The 23,874-nt window shown below is 41.8% G+C and overlaps 2 protein-coding genes across 5 annotated transcripts; one reads left to right on the top strand and one right to left on the bottom strand.

Moving 5' to 3' along the window:
- Positions 1–210: 210 nt before the first annotated feature.
- On the bottom strand, positions 211–10,358 carry si:ch1073-513e17.1 (sialin). 3 transcript variants are annotated; one of them, XM_029731520.1, is made up of 12 exons: positions 10,028–10,358; positions 8,048–8,172; positions 7,273–7,449; positions 6,729–6,949; positions 6,265–6,498; positions 5,874–6,048; positions 5,239–5,357; positions 4,913–5,074; positions 3,594–3,726; positions 1,414–1,561; positions 1,127–1,217; positions 211–768 (listed from the first exon to the last, which is right to left on the bottom strand). In XM_029731520.1, the coding sequence occupies exons 3-12, from the start codon at positions 7,373–7,375 to the stop codon at positions 601–603; spliced, it is 1,554 nt and encodes a 517-aa protein (XP_029587380.1). In that variant the 5' UTR covers positions 7,376–7,449; positions 8,048–8,172; positions 10,028–10,358; the 3' UTR covers positions 211–600. The 3 variants fall into 3 exon arrangements, with proteins under 3 accessions (XP_029587380.1, XP_029587381.1, XP_029587382.1); XM_029731521.1 differs by lacking the exon at positions 10,028–10,358 and adding an exon at positions 8,270–8,386; XM_029731522.1 differs by lacking the exons at positions 8,048–8,172; positions 10,028–10,358 and having other exon boundaries at positions 7,209–7,351.
- A 7-nt stretch (positions 10,359–10,365) lies between these two features.
- On the top strand, positions 10,366–23,775 carry LOC115173451 (palmitoyl-protein thioesterase 1-like). 2 transcript variants are annotated; one of them, XM_029731525.1, is made up of 10 exons: positions 10,366–10,425; positions 11,007–11,132; positions 11,320–11,429; positions 21,900–22,027; positions 22,310–22,380; positions 22,482–22,584; positions 22,766–22,856; positions 22,998–23,096; positions 23,208–23,279; positions 23,386–23,775. In XM_029731525.1, the coding sequence occupies exons 2-10, from the start codon at positions 11,015–11,017 to the stop codon at positions 23,506–23,508; spliced, it is 915 nt and encodes a 304-aa protein (XP_029587385.1). In that variant the 5' UTR covers positions 10,366–10,425; positions 11,007–11,014; the 3' UTR covers positions 23,509–23,775. The 2 variants fall into 2 exon arrangements, with proteins under 2 accessions (XP_029587385.1, XP_029587384.1); XM_029731524.1 differs by having other exon boundaries at positions 10,396–10,604.
- The last annotated feature ends 99 nt before the right edge of the window (positions 23,776–23,874 follow it).

Here is a 23,874-nt window from a genome sequence, read left to right as displayed (position 1 = left end):
AACTTGAGACATCTGTGGCATTGTGTTGTGTGACAAACTTCACATTTTAGAGTAGCCTTTTGTCCCCAACACAAGGTGCACCTGTGTAATGATCATGCCGTTTAATCAGCTTCATGATATGTCACACCTGTCAGGTGGATAGATTATTTTGGCAAATTTTGTGCAGAAAATCTGAGAAATATTTCAGCTCATGAAACATGGGAACAACACTTTACTTGTTGCATTTATATTTTTTTGTTCAGTATAAATATCAAACGTGGTCAGAAACAGATTGTTGTAAACAATACTAAAGAAAGGCATTTGGAATATAAAGAGGCCATTTTAAAAAGTCCCTAATTCTATCATGAATATTGTATTATATATAGGGTTCCAATCCCAACACAGTGTACTAAGAGACTATTAGAATGCACTGGTCCATCCTTTTTAAAACCACCTGATGGGGAGTTAAGTTAACCTGAGGTCATCTTATTTCTTACAGGTCCTATTCCCTTTAGGTCATGTCTGTCTGTCTGTCTGTCTGTCTGTCTGTCTGTCTGTCTGTCTGTCTGTCTGTCTGTCTGTCTGTCTGTCTGTCTGTCTGTCTGTCTGTCTGTCTGTCTGTCATGCAGGGATTAACCCGTCTCTCTCTGTTTCTGCCTGCTCCTGATCCTCCTCTGCCAGGGCCCATTTCTGGACCTTCCCGCTGCCAAACAAGGTGAAGACAAGCGCTCCTCCGGCGCTGATCCCGGCCGACAGACAGAACACATTCCTCCATCCCGCCAAGGAGTGCTGTTTGAGGAGGGAGGGGAGACATGAGTCACAGTCGTATGTATAACAGTCTTCAAGGGTACAGTAACTTTTAGAAATGAGCCATTGCATTGTCCTCGTGTCAAGCAGCCAATTCTGATCTTTCTTCCACTAATTGGTCTTTTGACCAATCACATCAGATCTTTTTCAGAGCTGATTGGTCAAAAAAGACCAATGAGTGAAAAAAAGATCAGAATTGGACTGCCTGTGTAGACGCAGCCTCGGTCGAATACTTTTTACAGCAACAAGTATTTAAGTAGCTATATTAAATCTATTTCATTATTTTGAAAAGCAGTACAGAATGAATCAATTTGATGATGAAGGAAAAGCTAAAGCGTACATCTTTGGTGAGGTAACCTGTGACGATGGGCGCGACAACACCTGGGATAGTTGCGAAAGTGTTGGTGATTCCTAAAAGCACCCCCGCATACCTGAATATGAGAGGAAGAGTGAGACATAAAGAGTTTCAAATACATCCAAAAGCAGTGACTAAGTGACTGAGTGTGATAGAATGAGTTCAAGAGAGTTCAGTGAAGGTCCAAAACATGCCAGAAAAGACTGGTGAGTAAGGAGAGAAGTGAAGAGAAACAAGTGAAGTGACGACATCTCAAATAGATAAACACCCACCTTGGAGCAATGTCTATCTGGTTGATGAAGACCCCGGCTGCACTGGTGCCTCCTACAGTTGTAGAGAGGGTGAGGAAGGTCACAGCCAACACCCCACTGCAGCCGGAGTAGCCCACAGCAACCAGGAACGCTGCAGGCAGCAGCAGACCTGGGGAGGAGGAGTCAACAATATACATCAATACACATGTTGAATGTACAAACACTGCACTTACTTTCTATTGATAATAGAGACACATAAGTGTGGCCATTCATTCAATTAACAACAACACACACATATATATATATAGAGAGAGTGGGGGAAAAAAGTATTTGATCCCCTGCTGATTTTGTACGTTTACCCACTTACAAAGAAATGATCAGTCTATAATTTTAATAGTAGGTTTATTTGAACAGTGAGAGACAGAATAACAACAACAAAAAATCCAGAAAAACGCATGTCAAAAATTTTATAAAATGATTTGCATTTTAATGTGGGAAATAAGTATTTGACCCCTCTGCAAAACATGACTTAGTACTTGGTGGCAAAACCCTTGTTGGCAATCACAGAGGTTAGACGTTTCTTGTAGTTGGCCACCAGGTTTGCACACATCTCAGGAGGGATTTTGTCCCACTCCTCTTTGCAGATCTTCTCCAAGTCATTAAGGTTTCGAGGCTGACGTTTGGCAACTCAAACCTTCAGCTCCCTCCACAGATTTTCTATGGGATTAAGGTCTGGAGACTGGCTAGGCCACTCCAGGACCTTAATGTGCTTCTTCTTGAGCCACTCATTTGTTGCCTTGGCCGTGTGTTTTGGGTCATTGTCATGCTGGAATACCCATCCACGACCCATTTTCAATGCCCTGGCTGAGGGAAGGAGGTTTTCACCCAAGATTTGACGGTACATGGCCCCGTCCATCGTCCCTTTGATGCGGTGAAGTTGTCCTGTCCCCTTAGCAGAAAAACACCCCCAAAGCATAATGTTTCCACCTCCATGTTTGACGGTGGAGATGGTGTTCTTGGGGTCATAGGCAGCATTCCTCCTCCTCCAAACACGGCGAGTTGAGTTGATGTCAAAGAGCTCCATTTTGGTCTCATCTGAGCACAACACTTTCACCAGTTGTCCTCTGAGTCATTCAGATGTTCATTGGCAGACTTCAGACGGGCCTGTATATGTATTCTTGAGCAGGGGGACCTTGCAGGCGCTGCAGGATTTCAGTCCTTCACGGCGTAGTGTGTTACCAATTGTTTTCTTGGTGACTATGGTCCCAGCTGCCTTGAGATCATTGACAAGATCCTCCCGTGTAGTTCTGGGCTGATTCCTCACCATTCTCATGATCATTGCAACTCCACGAGGTGAGATCTTGCATGGAGCCCCAGGCCGAGGGAGATTGACACTTCTTTTGTGTTTCTTCCATTTGCGAATAATCGCACCAAATGTTGTCACCTTCTCACCAAGCTGCTTGGCGACGGTCTTGTAGCCCATTCCAGCCTTGTGTAGGTCTACAATCTTGTCCCTGACATCCTTGGAGAGCTCTTTGGTCTTGGCCATGGTGGAGAGTTTGGAATTTGATTGATTGATTGCTTCTGTAGACAGGTGTCTTTTATACAGGCAACAAGCTGCGGTTAGGAGCACTCCCTTTAAGAGTGTGCTCCTAATCTCAGCTCGTTACCTGTATAAAAGACACCTGGGAGCCAGAAATCTTTCTGATTGAGAGGGGGTCAAATAGTTATTTCCCTCATTAAAATGCAAATCAATTTATAACATTTTTGACATGCGTTTTTCAGGATATTTTTGTTGTTATTCTGTCTCTCACTGTTCAAATAAACCTACCATTAAAATTATAGACTGATCCTTTCTTTGTCAGTGGGCAAACGTACAAAATCAGCAGGGGATCAAATACCTTTTTCCCCCACTGTATATATGATACTCTAACTGTAAGTTGCTCTGGATAAGAGCTTCTGATAAATTACTAAAATGTCAATATAAAATGTAAAATGTAATACTCTATAAGTTCATATTTTGTTAATAAACATATTTCTACAGACTAAAATATCAACTGCGTTAAATAGTACCAAATAATCCCGAAAAAATTGTTGCAAACTTTTGTACGTTTTAACAACCAATCAATCAAACATCTGGTAAAGCCCATTCCATAAGTAACCAAGAACAATTCCTTTAAAAATAAAAGTCCCCTCCTTGCCTGTGATAGTGAAGATCTTGCGGACCGCTGTTACACTCAACAGCTCCTTCTCCAGGAGGCTGTCTGCTACTACACCTGATATCACTGAGAAGGCCCAGCCACCCAGATAGGGCAGAGCTGAGAGAAAGGCATTCTACATAGAGAAACAGAAAGAAATAGACAATATTAACCAACGACAAAAAGAATTGCAACTACATTGTAGGAATAACATATCCCGACAAGATGGCGTCACTTTTTATTAAAACATTGCTACAGCAGCAAAGTATAGACCTTGGTAACAACACAACATGATTCAAGTCCAGAGACTCCTGTACTATCCCTGTACAGTGTGATATACTGATACGACACTAAATCTTAGTCAGTCATTCTCTAGTCCCACCACCTAAAGTATGTATACACTTGTCTAAGAAATATGACAAAACTCTACCTATGGAGCCTGGATGTCGATTATGGCAGCCAACCGCACCTCTCTGAGTCAGAGGGGTTGGGTTAAATGCAGAAGACACATTTCAGTTGAAGGCATTCAGTTGTACAACTGACTAGGTATCCCCCTTTCCCTTATATCAAAATCAAATCAAATTTTATTGGTCACATACACGTTAAGCAGATGTTATTGCGGGTGTAGCGATATGCTTGTGTTTCTAGATCCATCGGTGCAGTAAAATCTAACAATTCACAACAATACACACAATTCACACAAACCTAAAAGTAAAAGAATGGAATTAAGGAATATATAAATATTAGAATGAGCAATGTCGGAGTGGCATAGACGAAAATACAGTAGAATAGAATACAGTATATACATATGAGATGACTAAAGCAAAATATGTAAACATTATTACAGTGACTGGTGTTCCATTATTAAAGTGGCCAGTGATTTCAAGTCTCTGTATATGGGGCAGCAGCCTCTAACATGCAGGGTTACGTAACCGGGTGGAATCCGTCAAGTGATGGCTGTTTAACAGTCTGATGGCCTTGAGATAGAAGCTGTTTTTCAGTCTCTCGGTCCCAGCTTTGATGCACCTGTACTGACCTCGCCTTCTGGATGATAGCGGGGTGAACAGGCAGTGGCTCGGATGGTTGTTGTCCTTGATGATCTTTTTGGCCTTCCTGTGACATCGGGTGCTGAAGGTGTCCGGGAGGGCAGGTAGTTTTCCACCCGGTAGAGCTATTACCATATTCTTATAACTATCTGGTCTTTACAGCACTCTGGAATTGAGCATCTCACTCTGTCTCTCCCCTCTTCTGGCATCATCCATAGAAATCATATGTCCATATCTATGATGTATGACTTAATGTACAATTTCTTTGGGTCTCACCTGTCGGAGGTCAAAGTGAAGCACCGTGTCCATGTAGGTGGGAAGCGAGGTGAGCAGAGTGTAGTAACCCCAGTTAGCACACATCTGAGACACTATGATGGCCCACAGGGGAACAGAGAGCACCATGGGTAACAAAGGCACTGACCAGCCATGGGCACCACCCTGGGTTAAGAGACAGAGACAGAGATACAGAGAGACAGAGATACAGAGAGACAGAGAGAGAGAGAGAGAGAGAGAGAGAGAGAGAGAGAGGGTATTGACTGTGAAGTGATTTACAAATGTATGATAAGGGGTCATAAAGGATACCACAGATATATTGTTGTTACATCTTTTCCTATGGAGTTGATGATGTAATGTTTTTCTCTTGTGCTGATTCGTGGATGAGTGCCAGGCTGGTCAGACACCAGAATGAACCAGAACACTGCCCAAATGCAACCAGCACCCCCTGGTGACGAGAGAAAGATGGACAGAGAGAGCGAGAAAGAGAGAGAGAGAGGGGGAGGGAATGAGAGAAAAGCCTGGTTATGTTGACATCTTTACAAAGCAAGAGGTTGTGTAGGAACAGTGTTTGTGCTGAACTAGGTTCCTGTATTTCTAGGGAGTGTTTCCTAGCCACCATGCCTCTACATCTGCATTGCTTGCTCTCTGGGGTTTTAGGCTCAGTTTCTGTATAAGCACCTTCTTTTTTTTTTTTACAACTACTGTTGTAAAAAAATAGAAATACTCTATAAATACATTTGATTGATTGTGTGTGCAGAGAAAAATTGTGAATGATCCAAAAATAGGAAAGTATAATATGTGTGAAAACAGGAGAATAAAATAAGAGCTGAAAATGCAGATAATGGTGAGAAATGCAGATAATGGTGTGTGTAGGGGGAATATATATGGTTGGAAGGTGTTCTTAATGTTTTGAACACTCAGTGTATATGTTTGGGGGGTGTAATTGCTATCCAACTCTCACCACACATGTAGAAGACAGCGGGCCAGCCCAGACTGTGACAGATGAAGCCGGTGAGAGGCAGGGCTACAAAAGCCCCAAAGTTTGCTCCTGACCCCGACAGGGTCATAAGACGAGACCTCTCTAGAGGGGGAGCCCAGCGAGCCCACATGGCCATCATGGCCGGGAATGTCACCCCCTGACGACACACAAACACAGAGCAATACACACTGATTTGTCACTGAAATGAACAATATACCTTGGAGTTTTAGAGAAAATAATGACCACATGGCCAAATTGGCTATACTGTATGTATACCATAAATATGATTGTTCATACAATGAAAGGATAATCCAGTTCAATGCTGATAACAGAATGAGATTGACCCCTGCTCTGCACACATGAAGCCTCTTACCTCCCCAAATCCCTCCAGTGCCCGTAAGCCAAACAGCCAGTAGGGTCCTAGCTGGGCTGCCAGGGGGGTGAGGAGGGTGAGGGCTGCGGTGCCAAGCACCCCTCCCCCCAAGAAGATACTCCCCCCAAAGTGCCCGGCCAGGTAACCCCCGGGGATCTGAGTCACCAGATAGCCAAAGAAGAACGCCCCCAGCAGCAGGCCCTGAGTTGGAGAATCCCACGAGTACTGAGGTATCTGAGAGAGCGAGAGTGAGGTAAATGGGCATTAGTGTTACGTATTAGTTTGTGAGTGTCTTGTATCTACTGTGCATACTTTGCATGTGCAGTATGCCCAGTACGCATGCATCATGTTTGTGTGAAGCATATTGATGTACTGTAATATATGAGTAATAATATATGCTTTAATATGCATGTACAGTATACTATAGGTCTAGTTGTGGATACTTTGGAAAAGCTGGTACTTACCCCGTCTGGTTGGTCTGGGGTTTGGCTGCTGTTGTTGTTCCCGTGGGAGGACACTGGGCACTCATGGCCAACTGAGCTGTTGAGAGATGGTTGGCTATTGGTCCCATTGACCATGGCGACCATGGCAACACTTAGATTGACACGGAGACCGTAGACAACGGAGAATCCGAAGAACATCATGATGGCCAGATTGCAGCGTGCAGAGCAACATTGTGGAGGTACTGTTAGACATGATGACAACAAGTGCACAATCACACCTCACAGTCTATCTGAAAACACTTAAGACTTAAAGATGACTATTTAAACAGCGCTGGTAGAACATCTACACTAGCAAACGAGGAGTACTTGACACTTAAATGACCTATTTCACTAGCACTAAGCTAAAGCATAGGGACATATCCAAACTTCCAGGTAGGTCAAATTTTCACTTGATATGACTTCCTTCAACTATCATAAAGTTATCATTACATAATAAATCACCTTCTAGCACATCCATGCTGCTGCGTGCTGACTATGCAAAAGAGCAACCCAAAAAAGTAGACACCTGAATCATCAATATCCACCACTTCTTTTTTAAGTAGGGGTGTTGTATCTCCACTCTCATCCAGTGGGGTGGAGTTGATGGAGTATCCATTTTGTAAAGCCATGACAACCACCAGTCAGGTGACAGCCAGAGATGGAATGAAGTGAGTGTGATCTGAGGTCACCTAACCATAGTGTCCTAAGAAAATATGCAGGACAGACAGAGAGCAAGAGTCAGCAGGAAAAATGGCTTGACATTCAGTCTCATGCGCACGCACGCACACACACACACACACACACACACACACACACACACACACACACACACACACACACACACACACACACACACACACACACACGGGTTAAGACTACAGACACAGGCTGGATATGAGAATGACCATGACTAGACAGGTCAATGGTCCTTATGATGTTCAAATAAATCCATGGGAGATTGTGCAACCATTACAAAACACCTGACTAAGTCAAAGAAATCAAATATAGTGTAGACATGCATTATAACAGTAGACTTAGCTCTTTATATTGAGGAATGTTCAGAATTCAGGGTTCTCCAACCCTGTTCCTGGAGAGCTACCCACCTGTAGGTTTTCGCTCCAACCCCAGTTGTAACCAACCTGATTCAGCTTCTCAACCAGCTAATTATTAGAATCCGGTGCGCTAGATTAGGGTTGGAGCGAAAACCTACAGGAACAGGGTTGGAGAGCCCTGGTTTAGATAGAGAAAAAGGTTTGACCAATTACCACAAGTTGGACTGGTTGGACCAGAATGTTACTCACTTGCTGTTATTGAGTTTCTAGACCTAGACCATAGGACTGGAGAGCATCATACATTCTTCTTCTTCTTCAGATGATGCTCCAAATAGTTTTAGGCTGCCTGGTGGTGTGGCTTATCCATGTTGATCCTGAAAAAAAAACAAGAACAACAAATACCAGTCTGTGAATTATGGCCTATGTAAAGTCAGTCATAGAAGCACGATTTTAATGATTTTTCATAGCTACCTCTTTTAGAGCTGGAGTATGCAATAAATCTGATCTCAGAATACAGGTCTGTCCACTAAATGAAATAAACTGATAGTCTTGGCTTCTCCTTCACTCTGACTGTGACTTGTGCAGGCTGATTAAAAGCAGATGTGAACCTAGTGTATCTGCTGACTAATAAAACAATCACACTCAAAGGTAACCATTGGAGGAACAGAGAGCAAGTCAGCTGATGGGGGTGGTGAAATAGAATTACATAATGTACATTTTACATTTACATTTTAGTCATTTAGCAGACGCTCTTATCCAGAGCGACTTACAGTAGTGAAGGCATACATTTCATACAATTTCATACATTTTTTTCTGTGCTGGCCCCCTGTGGGAATCAAACCCACAACCCTGGCGTTGCAAACACCATGCTCTACCAACTGAGCTACAGGGAAGGCTATGTAGTGCCTTTTGACATGGTGTAGTGGCCATTTAAGGTTAATAAAGTTGATTTATTTTATTTTTATTTAACCTTTATTTAACTAGGCAAGTCAGTTAAGAACAAATTCTTATTTCCAATGACGACCTACCAGTGTTCAATTTGTGACATATTTGTGTATGAGTTGATAGTCACTAGATTTTTTTCCTGAATGTTATGGATTCTTCTCATATCGTTTGATAGTGATTGACGGCAGAGCTACAGATTGCAAAAGGACCGAGGACACTGATTCTTATTGTATTGATTACATTATGCACTGTGTGATTCTGTAGCAGCAGGCAAAGTCACTGTCTTTTGTTTTGACTTCGCACAAGCCTCTCGGGCTGATGTTAAGAGAACATTTGGCACTGTCTGAATATAAAGGGCCTGTCTCCAAGAGGCCCGTTAGACATTTTCTCTGTTTCTGTGCTAGAGGTGTCTCCCTGTTGCACCTTGTAAGTAAACCAACATTATTTTGATTGATGTGATCAACGACTGCTCTCCTTTTTGTTCACAAGGAAATTCCCATTAAACACGGACAGACTCAAAAAAACATGTGCATTGGTATGTGATTGTGTGTTTGTAAAGTTCACTTCTCCCAAAGTTGGTATAATAACTGTGTGTAGTTTAGTAATTCTCTGCTTCTTCTTTCAATCATAACTTCTCCATTATCTGACATTAGATTTGGGAAAGTTTAAAAAAAATCCAACCTGTTCCCCATAACTAATTGGTATCACCCGCCCTCACTGCCTATAATGACAACAAACAATGCAATGAATTATGCTCACATTACAATAGCCTCATTACATGACAACTTGTTTTCTTTTAAGTGACAGACCTACAGGAATATAGGAATTTCTTTGACTTCTATGGCTTCTGACTATGCTGTGTTGTCATGTGTTTCTGCCATGCTATGTTGTTGTCTTAGGGCTCTCTTTATGTAGCGTTCTGCTGTCTCTCTTGTTTTGATGTGTGTTTTGTCATATATTTTTATTTAATTTATTTGTATTTATAATCCCATCCCCCATCCCCACAGGAGGCCTTTTAGCCTTTGTAAATAAGAATTTGTTCTGAACTAACTTGCCTAGTTAGAAAAAGGTTAAATAAAATAAAAACATTAAAAAAAAAGGTTATTACAACACTGGAGGCTTATAAGCAGTCAGTCATGCATGTGAATCGAAACATTCACTTGAAACAGCTGGCCACATTGGTACACAACGAGAATAGATAGCTAGATAGGTCTCATAAGTAGATCCAAAATAGTACAGCTGCTAGTGCATATTAGTTGAATTTGAGCTATAGAGCAAACTTACCTAGAACGAGTGGACTCTTCAACCCAAGCCCTCTGGTTTACGTTGCACCTGTCGTATTTAATAAATGTGTAAAGAGCTCCCCGTTTTGCCTTATAACGCCTGTTGCGTCCTTACTGCTTGTAGCCTTTCCACTTGGCACAGACAAAGTAAAAACAGTGTTAAAAGTGTTGTGTACAATGTTTGCGATTCAGGGAAAGCGGTAGTCACATGATCAATACTTTTTTTTAATTCGGTGTCGTAGTTATGAATTTACACTGATTTCTACAACACAAGATAATCAAAAGTAATGTACACAGCGCGCGATATGCTGCTCCGTATGATGTGGAAGTCGATGATTTTTCTCAAGTTTCTTCCTGGTAGCTAGCATGTCATGTGACACACTGTGGCGATTCTGAAAAGTAAGCAGTAGTTTATTTCTCTGTTTCAGATTGAGTGTTTATTGCTCAGCAAATGTGTATAGTTTCGATATTCAGTGAAACACGACTAGCAAGAAATGTAGACAGGTATCTATGTCTGATCAAGCAACTATCAAGCTAGGAAAATAACGTCGCTAGCTAACATTAGTTTCCCACATTTGGTAAGTTGGCGTAGCGTGCTAGCTAACATTAACTGGTTTGTTATAAAAGAAAGGCACCTCCCAAACTTGGCTTTGATTTTGGGGAGCTCTCGTAGCCATATTCCATGATTTTGACAACATGGAAAACCCTATCAAACAAGAATCGTAGCTTTAAAGGCACACTCTGCCAGTCCTTGCATTCATAATAACTATGTCTGCATTTGAAAGATTACGTTTCCCCAGCCCCACCGCACAGTTTGCCAAACAAAATGCCAGGGCCAGGCTGTTGAAATGACATATTGTGCCTTTCAACACCGCTAATAGCCCACCCACTTTCCTGTTGTATCACATGACTGATTACATAGATAGCCTTGACTTTGCATTAGTTCACTTACCTTCTGGTCCTCTTTATATTGATTTCAGGGTTCAAGATGACCACACTTCTCCGCATGCTCCTGGGGGCTGGCCCCCTGCTGTCACTACTTGTCCTCAACCTGGTACATGGATCTGACAATGCCACCCTTCCATTGGTTATGTGGCATGGAATGGGTAAGCACATAGATGCATAATACTAGAACATTATGTTTTCACATACAGCAATGGCATTTCTCAGTTTGGCAGAATGGCTAAGCAAGGAAGTGGAGGCCACTTCCTATATTTGCCTGTGGCCCTTAGATAAGTCATGCTATGTCAGATAGTGAATATAGACCCTGTTCTTGTTTCTGTTTGTACACAGGAGACAGCTGTTGCAACCCTCTCAGCATGGGCTCCATAAAGAAGATGATCGAGGAAGCAATCCCTGGCATTGACGTCCTGTCCCTGATGATTGGCAAGACTGTCATTCAGGTACTTTCCACTCTCCTTGAACCTATCTCTGTGGCAGGGCTAGCGCCAAAACAAATCAGTTGGACGGGCATTTGATTTCCATAGGCAGGCTAGTTTTTTCGGACGGACCTCCTATGTGATTTAAATATTTTTTTTTTGGTTGTTATAGTAAAGACCAGTTTCAAATTTGATGAAGCTTACAATTTACCCTACCATTTCTACCGATCTGTGTGCCAGTTATGATTATTTTTATATCTGCATTTTTGTGGAACAGTCATATTTCTATAATGTTTTTGTTTCTCAAAATCATTGTCACGTATTTAATCATAAAAATCAGAATTAAAATGATAAAAATCTCAAAGTTAAAATTCAACTAATGCAAGAGCTGTATGGACACATTGATACACCGTGAGCCATTGGCAGCTGAAGAAATGAGCGCATGGAACTCAGAGATAGCCTGTTGTTCAATGCAGCAGTAGGCCTGTAACTCCCATTGTCAACTAAGTAAAATAAAACCTAAAGCAAACAAATAAAAACAGTAGGATATATCCTGATATTCAGGTTCTTTCAATCGCATTCAAATCAAATCTAATTTTATTTGTCACATACACATGGTTAGCAGATGTTAATGTGAGTGTAGTGAAATGCTTGTGCTTCTAGTTCCGACAATGCAATAATAACCAACGAGTAATCTAACCTAACAATTTCACAATAACTACCTTATACACACAAGTGTAAAGGAATGAACAATATGTACATAAAAATATATGAATGAGTGATGGTACAGAACGGCACAGGCAAGATGCAGTAGATGGTATCGAGTACAGTATATACATATGAGTAATGTAGGGTATGTAAACATATAAAAGTGGCATTGTTTAAAATTGTTAGTTATACATGTATTACATCAAGATGGCAAGATGCAGTAGATGGTATAGAGTACAGTATATACATATGAGGTGAGTAATGTAGGGTATGTAAACATTATATGAAGTGGCAGTGTTTAAAGTGGCTAGTGATACATTTTTCATAAATTTTTCCATTATTAAAATGGCTGGAGTTGAGCCAGTATGTTGGCAGCAGCCACTCAATGTTAGTGGTGGCTGTTTAACAGTCTGATGGCCTTGAGATAGAAGCTGTTTTTCAGTCTCTCGGTCCCAGCTTTGATGCACCTGTACTGACCTCGCCTTCTGGATGATAGTGGGGTGAACAGGCAGTGGCTCGGGTGGTTGTTGTCCTTAATGATCTTTTTGGCCTTCCTGTGACATCGGGTGGTGTAGGTGTCATGGAGGGCAGGTAGTTTGCCCCCGGTGATGCGTTGTGCAGACCGTACCACCCTCTGGAGAGCCTTACGGTTGTGGGCGGAGCAGTTGCCGTACCAGCCGGTGATGCAGCCTGACAGGATGCTCTCGATTGTGCATCTCTAGAAGTTTGTGAGTGTTTTTGGTGACAAGCCGAATTTCTTCAGCCTCCTGAGGTTGAAGAGGCACTGCTGCGCCTTCTTCACCACGCTGTCTGTGTTGGTGGACCAATTCAGTTTGTCCGTGATGTGTATGCCGAGGAACTTAAAACTCTCCACCTTCTCCACTACTGTCCCGTCGATGTAGATAGGGGGGTGCTCCCTCTGCTGTTTCCTGAAGTCCACGATCATCTCCTTTGTTTTGTTGACGTTGTGTGTGAGGTTATTTTCCTGACACCACACTCCGAGGGCCCTCACCTCCTCCCTGTAGGCCGTCTCGTCGTTGTTGGTAATCAAGCCTAAGCATTCATCTCTGTACTCCGCCTGTCCGCCTCTCTTTCCATCTGTCTTGACTTGAGCTATAGCTAGTGAAGATTTTTCAAATACCGTGAGGAACTATTATCATTCCCAAAGGCTCAAAAAAAAAAGGACTTTGTTGACTTAAAGTCGATTTATGCAATGTGGACCGGAGGCTGCGTACGAAGGGTGTGATGCAATTGCGGAGCCGCCGGAGGCCAAATCGAGCTCCATAAGCAGGGATTTTATCTTGTGTTTGCAAGGCCTAGTCACTAAGGTAGACCCAAGATAGAAGGGGGGGTAGAATTTTGGCAGGCAAGAACATAGCCTTGCTGAAATCCTCCCCCATTCTAATTTCCTTAATTTTGTGGCTAAATTCAAATACTTTCTATGGCACACAGAGTCAAAAACTTTCTATAGAACAAACTTCACGTCGGGATAGGCAACCGAAATGAATAATTCATATATGTGTGTTATATTAAACATAGAGGAGGGAGTAAAATGTAGGCAAGCAATAAACATTTCAGAACAACTACTAGTCGAATAAGACATGGGAGAGATGATGAATTTTGGCAAAGAGATTTATTTATAGACTAATACACTTGAAACAAATAGCAAAACCGAAAACTGCAGACATGACTAGTGCCTCCCCGCGATCAAACCAACATATAAAATGAAACGCAGCCTAACGTGATCAGAAATCTCAACTAGCAAGCAAGTCACAGCAATGAAGAATTGAGTGTGTGCGCGTTCACGCGTGGGGGGGGTTTTGGCAGGGGGAGCTTTTCAGCACAACATCGTTCCTCAAGTTATAATGCGTTAGTTGCTTACTGGACCCTGGCAATCTGTGTGAAATATTAACTAGCTAACAAACTAACTATCTATTAACTAATGTTTTCCCTCTACAGTATGTGGTTAATTTTCAGAATGAGAGAATTAGGTGAAAATGAGGCATTGCTTGTTAATAAACAAGTGGATTCAGGGATCAAGTGTAGCTGAAGATGGGCCTGGCTTAAGCTGGATGCCACTATAAAGGTGAAAGGAACACCACACACTTTCCCTCTTTCTCACTTTTTCAATACAGTGGATAAAAGGGTTATGCCAAGTGTACTCTGCCTGAAAGAGATCAATGATGCCAACAAAGGGTATCATGCTCTGCTGGCACGTTGTAGAACAGATGTCCACAGGCAGAAAGTGTACAATGTAATAATGTGCAGTGTAGCTCAAAGATATTGTTTTTGTTGTGTTGAACTTGACAGTAACACGTGTGTGTGAGTGAGGGGGATTATAAAATGTTTTTACTCGGTGAACATTATTTTTGCATACATGTAGTCTTGTGCACTGGATCGGTGTCTATAGTGGCCTCTATAATAGAGCAAAAATAGAATGCCTGTTTGTTTCATTCTATTTCTACTTTAAGATGTTTTTTTCCCAAGTGCAATATTTGTGTGTGTTGTCACAAGCGTTCTATTATAAAGGCTGTCATGGTAACAAGCGTTCTATTATAAAGGCTGTCATGGTGACAAGCGTTCTATTATAAAGGCTGTCATGGTAACAAGCGTTCTATTATAAAGGCTGTCATGGTGACAAGCGTTCTATTATAAAGGCTGTCATGGTGACAAGCGTTCTATTATAAAGGCTGTCATGGTCACACGCGTTCTATTATAAAGGCTGTCATGGTAACAAGCGTTCTATTATAAAGGCTGTCATGGTCACACGCGTTCTATTATAAAGGCTGTCATGGTCACAAGCGTTCTATTATAAAGGCTGTCATGGTAACAAGCGTTCTATTATAAAGGCTGTCATGGTCACAAGCGTTCTATTATAAAGGCTGTCATGGTCACAAGCTTTCTATTATAAAGGCTGTCATGGTAACAAGCGTTCTATTATAAAGGCTGTCATGGTGACAAGCGTTCTATTATAAAGACTGTCATGGTGACAAGCGTTCTATTATAAAGGCTGTCATGGTGACAAGCGTTCTATTATAAAGTCTGTCATGGTGACAAGCGTTCTATTATAAAGGCTGTCATGGTCACAAGCGTTCTATTATAAAGGCTGTCATGGTAACAAGCGTTCTATTATAAAGGCTGTCATGGTCACAAGCGTTCTATTATAAAGGCTGTCATGGTCACAAGCGTTCTATTATAAAGGCTGTCATGGTAACAAGCGTTCTATTATAAAGGCTGTCATGGTCACAAGCGTTCTATTATAAAGGCTGTCATGGTCACAAGCGTTCTATTATAAAGGCTGTCATGGTAACAAGTGTTCTATTATAAAAGCTGTCATGGTCACAAGCGTTCTATTATAAAGGCTGTCATGGTAACAAGCGTTCTATTATAAAGGCTGTCATGGTCACAAGCGTTCTATTATAAAGGCTGTCATGGTAACAAGCGTTCTATTATAAAGACTGTCATGGTGACAAGCGTTCTATTATAAAGGCTGTCATGGTAACAAGCGTTCTATTATAAAGGCTGTCATGGTAACAAGCGTTCTATTATAAAGGCTGTCATGGTCACAAGCGTTCTATTATAAAGGCTGTCATGGTAACAAGCGTTGTATTATAAAGGCTGTCATGGTAACAAGCGTTCTATTATAAGGCTGTCATGGTAACAAGCGTTGTATTGTAAAGGCTGTCATGGTAACAAGCGTTGTATTGTAAAGGCTGTCATGATAACAAGCGTTCTATTATAAAGGCTGTCATGGTCACAAGCGTTCTATTATAAAGGCTGTCATGGTAACAAGCGTTCTATTATAAAGGCTGTCATGGTAACAAGCGTTCTATTATAAAGGCTGTCATGGTCACAAGCGTTCTATTATAAAGGCTGTCATGGTAACAAGCGTTCTATTATAAAGGCTGTCATGGTAACAAGCGTTCTATTATAAAGGCTGTCATGGTAACAAGCGTTCTATTATAAAGGCTGTCATGGCTAACTGCAATATTAGTGTAGTTTTGTTCTCAAGACTTGAGTGTCATTTGCAGTAAATTCTAGGCAACAAATTACATTGGATTGCTTGCTTTACATTTTTTAGCTGTGAGTTAGTTTCACATGAAGCACTTTTTATTTTACACACAGAGACTGATCATGTAAATCATATTCTTTGTTGTTTAATTAGTTACCCTGCATTTCCCCCTGGCAGGGATTTTTTTGCATGTTTCAGTGCAAAAAAGAAAGAAAGTCACCTGTTTGCATCCCTGCATAAGGCTAGCTTGACTTGCTATAACATTAGAGAAACATGTTGAGGAAAAAGTAACTAAACAAAACATGCTTTATTATCACCCGAAACAATATATTTATCCTGTCTTGGATGTCAACCCCAATACATGTTCATGCCATTGTCTGCATTACAGTTAAAAACAGCTTTGACTACCATGACCTATTTCTGTATGCTAGCAATGCTACCAGTTTATGCGAAAGGGAGTTAGCATTTTAAAGTCACTTTTTCTAAACCTGAAAAGGGACAACTCCTAAATGTTATGCAGCGAAATCCAAGTCGGATTTTAGTAAACACTTTGTGGGCCTGTTACAATACATCAATCATGACGGATTTGACAAACATCCACATTTTTAGTTCAGATTTGTTGAATGTGCGCCAATCCAGCATCCTCCTAATCTCCACGGTCTGCATTCCATTGACCTCTTTACCACATCTATACCCATTACCTCCCCGATCTCTTTCCAGGAGTTCAAACTCATTTTAGTGTCCTTGAAATCCCTACACTTGGTATCATAAAGATGTATTTTATTTGTGAACTTGTTCTGATAGTCTTTCGTCAAAGTTATCCAGGAAGTGGTCTTCTTCTTCTATAGTATTATGGCGGTCCGCAAACAAACGTTAGAGGTGCATGCCGCCGCCTACTGAACAATCTATTATACTTGGCAATACAAAAAAGGAAAAAAAGAAGAGAAACAAAACCCCACGCCATTCCACTATTTGTGCCCTATCTAATCCTACACCAAGCTAACAGCCTGGGAGGACAGAAAACCCCTGTAACTCTTCTGCAGTAAAATCTCCTAATCCCAAGTACTTCTCTGCAGCTGCCACCACATCTGTTTTCTGTGACTTTACGTTCCATTTCTGCGGTACAGTTGATAACCATGGCTATGAATGCTAAGAAACCAACATTACTGAAACAAATACTATTCCAATCACTCTCTATTGGCCTCGGCCTACTCACAGGAATCCTCTCAGGATCCCTCGCCTTGTACACATCTTACTCTACTAAACTCTTCACTGCTTCAGCATACGACACCTTCTGTACCACTCTGATCCTGGCCACCTCAATCTGTCTTTCTCTCCCCGAACACTTCTGATCTCCTGCACCATGGGTACCCTTAATTAAAGAGGTGTCTGGTGAGTGAAAGGCAGGTTGGGGTTGCCAGGGTCAGAGTAGTGCAGAAGGTGTCTTTATGCTGAGGCAGTGAAGAGAGTAGTAGAAGATGGGTCCACAAGATTCGGACCCCTTGACTTGTTTCACATTTTGTTATGTGACAGCCATCTTCTAAAATAGATTTTTTAAATGTATCAATCTACACACAACACCCCATAATGACAAAGCGAGAACAGGTTTTTAATAATGTATGCAAATGTATTAAAATTAAAAAACAGATACCTTATTTACATAAGACCCTTTGCTATGATAGCTAAGGTGTATCCTGTTTCCATTGATCATCCTGGAGATGTTTCTACAACTTGATTGGAGTCCACCTTTGGTAAATTCAATTGATTCGACATGATTTGGAAAGGCACACACCTGTCTATATAAGGTCCCACAGTTGGCAGTGCATGTCAGAGCAAATAGGAATAGTCTGTAGAGCACCGAGACAGGATTGTGTCGAGGCACAGAAGGGTACCAAAAAATGTCTGCAGCATGAAGGTCCCCAAGAACACTGTGGCCTCCATCATTCTTAAATGGAAAAAGTTTGGAACCACCAAGACTCTTCCTAGAACTGGCTGCCCGGCCAAACTGAGCAATCGGGGGAGAAGGGCGTTTGTCAGGGAGGTGACCAAGAACCCCTTCATGGTAGGGTGGCCAGACGGAAGCCACTCCTCAGTAAAAGTTATATGGCACCCCGCTTGGAGTATGCCTAAAGGACTCTTACCATGAGAAACAAGATTCTCTGGTCTGATGAAACCAAGATTGGTCTCTTTGGCATGAATGCCAAGCATCACGTCTGGAGGAAACCTGGCACTATCTTTACGGTGAAGCATGGTGGTGGCAGCATCATGCTGTGTTTTTTTTTTACAGTGGCAGGGACTGGGAGACTAGTCAGGATTGAGGGGAAAGATGAACGGTGCAACGTACAGAGAGATCCTTAATGAAAACTTGCTCCAGAGCGCTTAGGACCTCAGATTGGAAGGTTCACCTTCCAACAGGATAATGACCCTAAACACACAGCCAAGTCAACGCAGGAGTGGCTTCGGGACAAGTCTATGAATGTCCTTGAGTGGCCCAGCCAGAGCCCAGACTTGAATCCGATCGAACATCTCTGGAGAGACCTGAAAATAGCTGTGCAGCGACGCTCCCCATCCAACCTGACAGAGCTTGAGAGGATCTGCGGAGAAGAATGGGAGAAACTCTCCAAATACATGTGTGCCAAGCTTGTAACGTCATACCCAAGGAGACTCAAGGCTGTAATCACTTCCAAAGGTGCTTCAACAAAGTACTGAGTACAGGGTCTGAATACTTATGTATTATATTTCATTCATTTATTTTTTATTTGCTACATTTTCTAAAAACCTGTTTTTGCTTTGTCATTATGAGGTATTGTGTGTAGGTTGATGAGGGGAATAAACAATTTTAATTAATTTAAGAATAAGCCTGTAACGTAACAAAATGTGGAAAAGGTCCAGGGGTCTGAATACTTTCTGAATGCACTGTATGTAATTGGGAATTGATCATTATAAACAATCAATGGGCAAACAATTCACACAATGAAATACGCAAGAATTGGCGGGAGACAGCTGTGCGCATTCTAGAGAACTAAGTACCTGCTTTTTGAAGAAGACGCACCATATCTTCGTCCCATACCCCTCCTCTTTTTCTTTTCTCAACATTTAAAGAAAATGATACTCAATACATTATCTAAACACATCATTTAGATGCTGTTCACTGACAACTCAATAATCAGCTAGGCTTATTGTCACGCGTTCTGCCCGCCTAAATAGGCATATGCCTAAGAAGCTAATCTTCCTCTGTGGCTAAGTCGTGCTCTGTGGTTGATTGGATTTTGAATTATTTTATTTAGACAGGAGTAATTATATAATTTTGGCAAAACATCAATTTGCTTTAGGGGAAGCCATCGTCCGAACAGTGTACTGTGCACCTGGCAATTTTGCTTTACTCTTCAAGAGGCTGAAACCTGCTCATGTCTCCGCCCTAACAATGGGAGTCGTCCCAAAGGCGGGAAGGCAGGCGACAAGCTTAGGTCTGCATATTATGCCCATAGAAACGCATTAGGCTTATTTTGGACAGATTTTCGCAAATAGTGAGCCCTCTTACTCTCTGCTGAAACTTTCTCACCGGAGAAAGCATCTGAGTTAGCGAAACAGCGCCCCTCTGTCTTAATATATGTAGCCCATGTATCTGATGCTGTTTGGCCAGAAATAGTATGACATGACATACTCTTTTGGTCCAGACAGTATCAGATACGGTTGAAGTCGGAAGTTTACATACAGTTAGGTTTGAGTCATTAAAACTCGTTTTCAACCACTCCACAAATTTCTTGTTAACAAACTATTGTTTTGGCAAGTCGGTTAGGACATCTACTTTGTGCATGACACAAGTCATTTTTCCAACAATTGTTTACAGACAGATTATTTCACTTATAATTCACTGTATCACAATTCCAGTGGGTCAGAAGTTTACATACACTAAGTTGACTATGACTTTAAACGGCTTGGAAATTCCAGAAAATTATGTCATGGCTTTAGAAGCTTCTGATTGGCTAATTGACATAATTTGAGTCAATTGGAGATGTACCTGTGGATGTATTTTAAGGCCTACCTTCAAACTCACTGCCTCTTTGCTTGACATCATGGGAAAATCAAAAGAAATCAGCCAAGACCTCAGAAAAACAATTGTAGACCTCCACAAGTCTGGTTCATCCTTGGGAGAAAACGCCTGAAGGAACCACGTTCATCTGTACAAACAATAGTATGCAAGTATAAACACCATGGGACCACGCAGCCGTCATACCGCTCAGGAAGGCGATGCATTCTGTCTCCTAGAGATGAACGTACTTTGGTGCGAAAAGTGCAAATCAATCCCAGAACAACAGCAAATGACCTTGTGAAGATGCTGGAGGAAACAGGTACAAAAGTGATAATATATATATATATATATATATATATATATATATATATATATATACATACATATATACACACACACAGTAAAACGAGTCCTATATCGACATAACCTGAAAGGCCGCTCAGCAAGGAAGAAGCCACTGCTCCAAAACCGCCATAAAAAAGCCAGACTACGTTTTGCAACTGCACATGGGGACAAAGATCGTACTTTTTGGATAAATGTCCTCTTGTCTGATGAAACAAAAATAGAACTGTTTGGCCATAATGACCACCGTTATGTTTGGAGGAAAAAGTGGGAAGCTTGCAAGCCAAAGAACACCATCCCAACCGTGAAACACGGGGGTGGCAGCCTCATGTTGTGGGGGTTCTTTGCTGCAGGAGGGACTGGTGCACTTCACAAAATAGATGGCATCATGAGGGAGGAAAATTATGTGGATATATTGAAGCAACATCTCAAGACATCAGTCAGGAAGTTAAAGCTTGGTCGCAAATGGGTCTTCCAAATGGACAATGACCCCAAGCATACTTCCAAAGTTGTGGCAAAATGTTCTAAGGACAACAAAGTCAAGGTATTGGAGTGGCCATCACAAAGCCCTGACCTCATCCTATAGAAAATTTGTGGGCAGAACTGAAAAAGTGTGTGCGAGCAAGGAGGCCTAAAAACCTGACTCAATTACACCAGCTTTGTCAGGAGGAATGGGCCAAAATTCACCCAACTTGTTGTGGGCTACCCAAAACGTTTGACCCCAGTTAAACAATTCATAGGCAATGCTACCAAATGCTAATTTAGTGTATGTAAACTTCTGACCCACTAGGAATGCGATGAAAGAAATAAAAACTGAAATAAATAATTTTCTCTACTATTATTCTGACATTTTACATTCTTAAAATAAAGTGGTGATCCTAACTGACCTAAGACAATTTTTACTAGGATTAAATGTCAGGAATTGTGAAAAACTGAGTTTAAATGTATTTGGCAAAGGTCTATGTAAACTTCTGACTTCAACTGTACATGGTCTACACATACTGAGACAGAGTGGCGCTGTTTCGCTCGCTCGGATGCTTTTTCTGTGATTGAAGCGTCTTCTGTTGGCGCACATCTCGGTCAAAAAAATTATAATTATTTAGAGTGGCAAGGAGGTGCGGTAAGGTGGGCCAGGCCCCCTAAGGCCTGTCCATAACTGACAGTCATAACTTGCAGTGACCGGTGTGGATGCTTGCCTTTGCTCCAGCCAAAGCTTTGATTGAAGTCGATTAGTAGAATCAAGTGCGTTACTGCTTGGTTGCTGCGACGCTTGCACTCCCCGGCCCTTTGTAGGGTAAAATAGCTCACCTCTGACCTGTTTTCTGAAATGTGGTTTTCCTGTTTGCCAACTTTGTTACGTACCCAACATGAACTTCCTTGCCTCATATCTACCCCTCAGGACACAGAGAATGGTTTCTTCATGGACGTCAACGAGCAGGTGTCCATGGTGTGCAGCCAGCTGGCCCAGGATCCCAAGCTGAAGGATGGCTACAATGCCATGGGCTTTTCCCAGGGAGGGCAGTTCCTGTAAGTGTCTCTGGATCCGTACTCACAAAGCCTCTCAGAATGTTTTTTTTAATAGAATGTTAGAGATTGGGAAGGGCCACTCCGGTTCTGAAGAGCTGCAGTACACTTTGACACCTATTCAACCAATGTAGTAAATCAGGTGTCTTATAGCTGAGGTGGAACAAAAGCCTGCGACGACTCCGGTCCGCAAGGAGTTGCCCATCCCTGGTAAGAGGAGGAATATACATTAGACAAGAAGCTGTCATTCTCAGTTCTTCACCTTTCCACCTCTTTTCCCCCCAGGAGGGCAGTGGCGCAGCGCTGTCCATCTCCTCCAATGAAAACCCTGATCTCTGTTGGGGGACAACAACAAGGTAACGGCACCATGGCAACAGTGCCTTGTCTCTATTCAGCAACATTGTTTTTCATTCACTTCCTGACAGTTTTGTAATGATTCTATTCTCCACATTCACAGGGGTGTATGGTCTCCCTAGATGCCCTGGAGAGAGCTCCCATATCTGTGACTGGATTCGCAAGAAACTCAACTCAGGAGCCTACACCGATACTGTGCAAAAACAGTGAGTGTAGGCTTACAACTCAGAAGGAAATTGTTTTGTTTGAGACAAGTCAGCAATATCCAGATAAACAGTATGACATAGTTACTGTACGTTTTTGAGAGGATGCGCAAAGAAAAGACAAAGTGCTTTGTGTATTGTGGCTGTTATCTAGTGGTACATTTGGAATCCTTGTCTTTATCAGCTTGGTGCAGGCACAGTACTGGCACGACCCACTGAATGACAACCTGTACAAAAAACACAGCCTCTTCCTGGCTGATGTCAATCAGGAGCGGGTTAGTGTGGTGCTCTCATTTTCAGAATCAGACGTTATTCGATTGTTCATACAGTGCCGTTTGTCTTCATTATTCTCCTGAGAACTCTCCATAACTGTGTTCCAATTTCATTCAAATTATCTGCTGCATTTCACCTCACAGGTGGTGAACGAGACTTACAAGAAGAACCTCCAACTGCTGGACAAGTTTGTGATGGTCAAGTTCTTGCAGGACAGCGTTGTTGATCCAGTTGACACAGAGGTAAATACTGGACACATCCTCTCTTGATGTACTGTCATCCTCCTCCTCCTACACTGGAATTACTGATGCTAATGAACAAGATGTTTTTCATTTGCAATCTGTTTGTTGTAGTGGTTTGGTTTTCTGAAAACGGGTCAGGCGAAAGAGACCGAGACCCTTCAGGAGAGTGTTCTCTATCGAGAGGTAAAACCCCATCATGTTTACGCATCTTCAAACAGTCATGTATTCCCATCTATTTGAATAATATAGATTGTAGTTTGTTATATTGATAAATGGTATTGGTTTTAAGGATCGTCTGGGACTGGCAGCGATGGAGGCAGCTGGGAAGCTGGATTTCCTGGCCACAGAAGGAGATCACCTCCAGTTCACCGATGAGTGGTTCAATGCCAAACTAGTGCCTTACCTGCGCTAAATACACCTAGCTAACTACACTGACATTTGAGTTGACGTACGCACACACACTACTGTTGCACTGATCATTCCTATCATATCGATACCATCCTGCTGTTTAAATGGAATAATACACTATTTATGGTTTTAAAAACAGTTTTACCCAGTTAACGTACTACCGCCGAGAAATAAAGTTAGTGTTAGTTGGTTCTCAGAGATGCATATTCAAGTTTAAATGTAGGATCATTTGTTTAGCACTGTATTTTGGAATAAAAATGAATTAGAAAAAGTGTGGTGGGTGTTTCTTTGCCAGTAGTGTGATGGTAAATAACATGGAACTAATGATATGTTAGGAAATCACTGGTTCTGAACTGAGCTAATTACCAAG

This window comes from Salmo trutta, chromosome 34 (assembly GCF_901001165.1).
Source record: "Salmo trutta chromosome 34, fSalTru1.1, whole genome shotgun sequence".
Classification (NCBI taxonomy): Eukaryota; Metazoa; Chordata; class Actinopteri; order Salmoniformes; family Salmonidae; genus Salmo; species Salmo trutta.
Note: the sequence above shows the minus strand (reverse complement) of the source record. Positions and strands in the feature narration are given on the sequence as shown.

Excerpts from the sequence above, each read along its gene's own strand:
- si:ch1073-513e17.1 (XM_029731520.1), bottom strand. The coding sequence starts at position 7,375 with ATGGCTTTACAAAATGGATACTCCATCAACTCCACCCCACTGGATGAG. Across the intron at positions 6,499-6,728 it reads CCCCAGACCAACCAGACGGG|ATACCTCAGTACTCGTGGGA; the intron begins GTAAGTACCAGC and ends TCGCTCTCTCAG. Across the intron at positions 3,727-4,912 it reads TTCACTTTGACCTCCGACAG|AATGCCTTTCTCTCAGCTCT; the intron begins GTGAGACCCAAA and ends TTCTCTATGTAG.
- LOC115173451 (XM_029731525.1), top strand. The coding sequence starts at position 11,015 with ATGACCACACTTCTCCGCATGCTCCTGGGGGCTGGCCCCCTGCTGTCA. Across the intron at positions 11,430-21,899 it reads TTGGCAAGACTGTCATTCAG|GACACAGAGAATGGTTTCTT; the intron begins GTACTTTCCACT and ends TCTACCCCTCAG. Across the intron at positions 23,280-23,385 it reads AGAGTGTTCTCTATCGAGAG|GATCGTCTGGGACTGGCAGC; the intron begins GTAAAACCCCAT and ends ATTGGTTTTAAG.